Raw genomic sequence first — 5,753 nt, forward strand, 5'->3', positions numbered from 1 at the left:
AAACCTGTAACTCTTCCTCTGTATATTCTGGCTTCTTCTCAACAAACTTGTTGTTTTGATGACGGGAGTAACTGCACTAAACATACGCTGTTTGAAATCACTCCGCCCAGCAAGTACTGTATGTCTGGAATGTAGTTCCGGTTCTGCATTTGGCTTTAAAACAACTCTGTCTCATAATATTACATTATTATTTCATAGCGTGGTGAATGTGTAAGCTACAAGTTGTCCACAAGAGCGTTTTGGAGTCATTTGATGGTGTATTTGATTAGTTTTGAGGGAGAGAGGGACCTGTACTGTTCACCCCCATTTCAGCGGGCAGCTCTGCCTCACCGATCTCAAAACAGCAGGCACTGACAATTAAAGGTAATGTACCTACTCATATGACTATAGGGATTACGGCAATAGGCAAATTTGCCAAAATGTTGAACTATCCCTTTAACCGACTGGGCCATTCACACTAGGCGTGGCAGCGAGTGCCCTGGCCAGCTTGTGATCTGCAGCAAAAGTTCACTTCCTGATTCAGTGACGTCAGCGCCATGCCCCCGTAGGAGACTTGCGGCAGCTCTGAATGTATTGTCGTCAGTGAGGAAAATGAACGTGATCACAGTTTATGGTCAGTTCTTTCGCCTTATAGTCACTAAAGTAAATATTGGGTTCGTTTTCCACAAGCCACACATCTTACCAACATTCTGACACTAAAGCTGCATTTTTCATCCGCACAGATCAAGAGAAAATTAACTTTGTTTGAGCCCTGTCCGTCTTAGAAAACAAGTTCTTGCGAGATCTTGTGATCTTGATAAACAGGCGGTAAAATCACAGTTAGCTTACAAACAGTTATTTACCGCTAGTGATAAATAAAAAATGCCCAAGCTTTGTGCAACAATAGGCTGCAATAATAGGAAGAATGTATTTTCATTCCATCTGCTTCTCGATCCGCATACACAGACATCCACAGAGCCTCTGTTCAACACGGTGGTGGGGAGGGGGGGGTTGAGGGAGAACAGGCTTTGATTGGAGGGAGAGCTAACCACTCCCACTTAGGAGACAGGAAGAATAACCGTTTTCTTAACATTGGATAAGCCTACGGTGGGGTATGTCGCTTCATCCAATATCTCTGGTTTAGGTGTCTGGTCTATTTTTTTGAATGATAAAGGAAATATTAAATATGATATAAATTATCTGGCTAATAAATGATAGAATATACATCCCATGCTTCAACATATTTGTCAGTCATGTTTAAACAGAGAGCGAGAAAGACGAGCAGAGCCACACACTCAATCACAGACAGAGGTCTACTTGTGATTTCAACAGAGCAGACTCGCTTGCTCACGAACACAGAGAATGTTATGCTTTATGTGTAAACGGCCAGGTGACTGCTGACAGGCAGCTGCGCAACAATTAACAAATAAGGGCACTTCCACGTCTAGCGTTAACCCAGCCTTAGTCTCCCACCCTGTGGGTGGAAGGGCTAGTGTACATATTTTAACTGGTAGGGATTCAGACAATAGTGTTGGAATGTAACTAACCACACTGACTCAAGTACTAAAGTATTTTCATTTTATAATATATTATACTTCTACCTCACCACACCGCTAAGAGAAATATTGTACTTTACCACATTTATTTAACACTTAGTTAATTTTCAGATTAAGATTTCATCATGCAAAAATGTTGATCTTATAAATTATGATGCAGTACCATCACTACTACCCAGTAGTACATACAGTAAAGTGCCTCCTCATTAATACGCTACTTTAATGCTGCTCTCTTCAGAAATAATATTCAATAGCAGAATATACTTTAATATTTTAACACAGTTTGCTACTAATACTAATGTAAATTACTTGAGTAACAATTTTAATTTGGGAGCTATACCTACCATGGAGTATCTTTATACTGCTACAGCCATTTCACCATTTACTGACCTTACACATTCATCTCATGTTACTGAAGAAGGCCTTGATTTTAAACCCTGGTTTCAGTCTCTGATCTTGCTTCTTGTGACACACTACACACCTTACCTGGTAGTCATAATCCATCTCACTTAACCCTCAACACTCATTAGCACGTATCTAAAAGAGTAATTTAAAGCACTTCATTTACATCATGGGAATCACCTATCTGCCAGATCACTTCATTCATCACCAACTAATGTATTCATTTTACTCCTAATGTCACTTTTATTGCCCTTCTAACTATCCTGCAGCTATATGTCTCGCTTACTTCACCACCACTTTTCTCAGTTTATCAGTCACTACATTTCAACCATTTACTAAGTCATGTAAGTGTGGAAGTGTACAGACAATTATAGCTTTGCAGTGTTCTTAACTCTGCGCTATCATGCTGCTGCACATACACTTTACAATCTATATGAGGGAGGTGGGAGGTGAATAGTTAGTATAGATTGAATGTTCTGATACCATCATCATTGAGAGACTCCATTGACATAGCTCTGTTCCTGAAGCTGAGGGAGTCTGTGGACTGGGACAGAATCCTACGCAGACCCAGGGGTGAGTCGTCATTCAGGGTCCTGCAATACAGACACAGACACACAGACACAGACACACACACACACACACACACACACACACACACAAACAGCTGGTGGGACAGCTCCAACAGAGACCGTACAGGCAGGAACTAGAGGCCCAGCTGAGCCTTCTGTTGTAATCCTGCTCCACCCCCACTGGATCCACAAAGTTGCCTACTGGGGAACTTTACAACCATTAGTGCTTATTAACAGAACTTCCAAAACAGGTTTTTGGAAATAGCTTTGAGCATTACCAGGAAGTGCATAGCAATGCCGTGGAAGTCTGATTCCCATCATCCCATAGCCAGGTGGTTTTTCGAAATGAACAGCTGCATTCCACTTGAAAAGACATATACTCTAAGAAATGAATACAACACCTTTCTGAAGATTTAGCAGCCCTACTTGACCTATATTGACACTTTACCAACAACTCTATCAGATTTGTTATAAAAAGGATACCAGATTGATACACTATTGGTCTTCTGATTGAGCCAGAATTATTTATATTGCCTCTTATTTTATGTTGTATTTATCTATTTTTAATTTTATTTATTTACCTGTTGATTGTTACCTACTCCTGGAGGGAGGGGATCTGGAGCCATGTTTGTGTGTGCTCTGTATGTTTTGTTAAATTGAAACTTGAAAATAAAATATAAAAATAAAAAAAATCCTGCTCCACCCTAAGCATATGATATGTAGCATCAATTACAAGGCAAAATCAGGCTTAATCACTTCAGCTCCGTTGACCATGTCTCTCATTTTAGACCACTGTGTGGGAGAGGGGAAATGAAATTGGGTACAGAACTAACCAAAAAAAACTCACTTTTTAAAATATTACCCCAGCTAAATGGAACATTAGTCATGCTTTCAGCCCTGTATGTTTTTTAATATGATGTTAGCAGGTTTTTAAAAATAAATGTACAGATCAAGATGAAATTTGGTGAAAGGCTGTGGGCCAAGGAACAAGTTTATAACATAATAGCTTGTGACATGATGCATCATGGATAAGTTGCTTCCATGCACAGCTTCAAGGTGGCAGTAGGAGTGGATATGTGTGTGTAGCTCTGCGTAATGGGTCTGTCTACCTAAGTGAATACATTGTTTGTTAGAAAACATAATCTGTTATATTGCTTGAGGTGGACTTTTTGGCAATTCTCCTTGTTTGGAACTGAGCTGGAAGTCTAGATATTCCCAGAATCACGACAACTGCTACGCCTTAAATCAATCAGTGCACCTCCTGAGGACTGAAGACATGCCAAACTAATTAAGGTGTGTTACGCGGATGGTCAGCGTTTAGAAATTTCATCTCCCACAATCATAATGCAGAATCAAGAACAGAATTATGAACAAAAAAATTTCAGATAGTCAGTGAGATAAAAAGTGAGCTGACACAAAACTCCTGTGCCGTTCAGGAAAAAGTAAATCAGATCAATGTTAATATGGCTACACTTTATCATCAATATGAGGAAATGCAGCACATGGTGAGCGCAAATGAGGACAATCTGCATACTGCCACGTAGAAAATTAGCTCTCTTCAAAAGAGTTGGACTCTCTGAAATCCAAGGTGGATTATATGGAGAATAAAAGTCGCCAGTCTAACCCGTTGATGGTCGGTATCCCAGAGGAAGCAGAAGGAAGAGACACGGCCGCATTTGTCGTCCGACTTCTGACGCACGCTCTCAGTTTGGGGCAAGACTCCGAACCGCTGATGGTGGAGAGGGCCCACCGGACCCAAGAAAGACAAGAATCATCTGCTCAGGCAGGGACACCGATCATCCTTAAATTCCTGAGTTATCAACAGAAGGTCAAGGTGATGCGATGAGCCAGGGTAGTTGGAGAGCTGAGAGTCAACGGGAAGAGATTCTTTCTTTATCCAGACTTCAGCGCAGCTTTCCAGGAGAAACACAAGTCCTTTGCAGCGGTCAAGAAGCGGCTCCGCGGTATGGAACTAAGGTATGGGCTGTATTTTTCAGCAACACTCTTTGTAGAGTATGAGGGCCAGAAAAGGCTCTTTAAAAAGCCCCGCTGAGAACTTCATTTTTTTTTTTTTTTCCTACCTGTCTGCATTGGTCTTCGTAGCTTAGCGCCACGAAAGGGTGTAAGCTTCTTATGAAGATTGATGCACTGTTAATCTTGCAGTCAAGTATTTTCCACCAGGCTGACAAGGTGGAAGCAATCATTGGGTTCTTAAAACAGTTATGACGTCTGAGTGTAGTGGTGATAAACGGGAGGTCAGAGAGTTTTATATTGTTGCAGTCCGCCTGTCCTAGTTCGAGCCAGGAGTTGTAGTCTTCGTTAGGATGTAACCATTTGGATAGGTATTGTAGCTGGTTAGCTAAATAGTAATATTTAAAGTTAGGAGCGTCCAATCCCCCTTCCAATTTGTTTTTCTGAAGGGTGCTTAGGCTAATTTTTGCTGTTTTGTTCTTTGAGTAGAATTTTATAATTGCAGAATCTAATGACAGGAACCATTTCGATGTGGGTGTGCATGGAATCATGGAAAAAAAATAGTTAATTTGGGGAAGAATTTTCACTGTGGCTATTCGTCCCAGGAGGGAGATGGGAAGATTATTCCAGCGCTTCAGGTCACTACAGATCTTATCTAGCAGCGGGCTAAAGTTCAGGTGGACCAAGTCTGATAGTTTGGAAGAAATATTTATGCCAAGATATCTTATGTTGGCCACAGGGAGAGAAAATTTTTGGTCTGCAGGATTCCAAGAGTTCTCCGTTATTGGCAGTATTGTCGATTTGGACCAGTTGATGGAGTAGTCCGAAAGTTTAGAGAAATTTGTTATGAGATTAAATTCTTAATGTAAAGACGATTTCGGTTCTTGTAGATAAAGTAAAATGTCGTCGGCATATAAATTAATTTTGTGCTCTGAGTTGGCGGAGTGGATACCTATGATCTTGCTGTGCCGACGGACTGCCATAGCCAATGGTTCGATGAATATTGCAAACAGTAGAGGTGAGAGTGGGCACCCTTGTCTTGTTCCTCTCTGCAAAGTGAAGCTTTGAGATGTGATGCCGTTGGTGGTGACTGTGGCCTTAGGGGAATTATATAAGGCTGATACCCACTGGATAAATGACTCTCCAAAGCCAAATCCACTCAGGGTGGCAAATAGGAAGGACCAGTTGACCTTGTCGAAGGCTTTTCAAGTGAAACAATAATTGCTTTTGTGTTAACGCGTTGTACTTTACTTATCAGATTAAGAACTCTTCTGAC

General features: G+C 41.0%; 1 protein-coding gene across 1 annotated transcript in view; it reads right to left on the reverse strand.

Annotated features, from left to right (window-relative positions):
• The window catches only part of LOC126384280 (rho guanine nucleotide exchange factor 2-like), a 176,487-nt gene that overhangs the window by 111,402 nt on the left and 59,332 nt on the right, over positions 1-5,753 (reverse strand). Inside the window, exon 9 of the mRNA XM_050035244.1 lies at positions 2,421-2,530. Coding sequence (XP_049891201.1) covers positions 2,421-2,530 — 110 coding nt within the window. The remainder of the gene's footprint in view (positions 1-2,420; positions 2,531-5,753) is intronic.

This window comes from Epinephelus moara, chromosome 22, assembly GCF_006386435.1.
Source record: "Epinephelus moara isolate mb chromosome 22, YSFRI_EMoa_1.0, whole genome shotgun sequence".
NCBI classification, from domain to species: Eukaryota; Metazoa; Chordata; class Actinopteri; order Perciformes; family Serranidae; genus Epinephelus; species Epinephelus moara.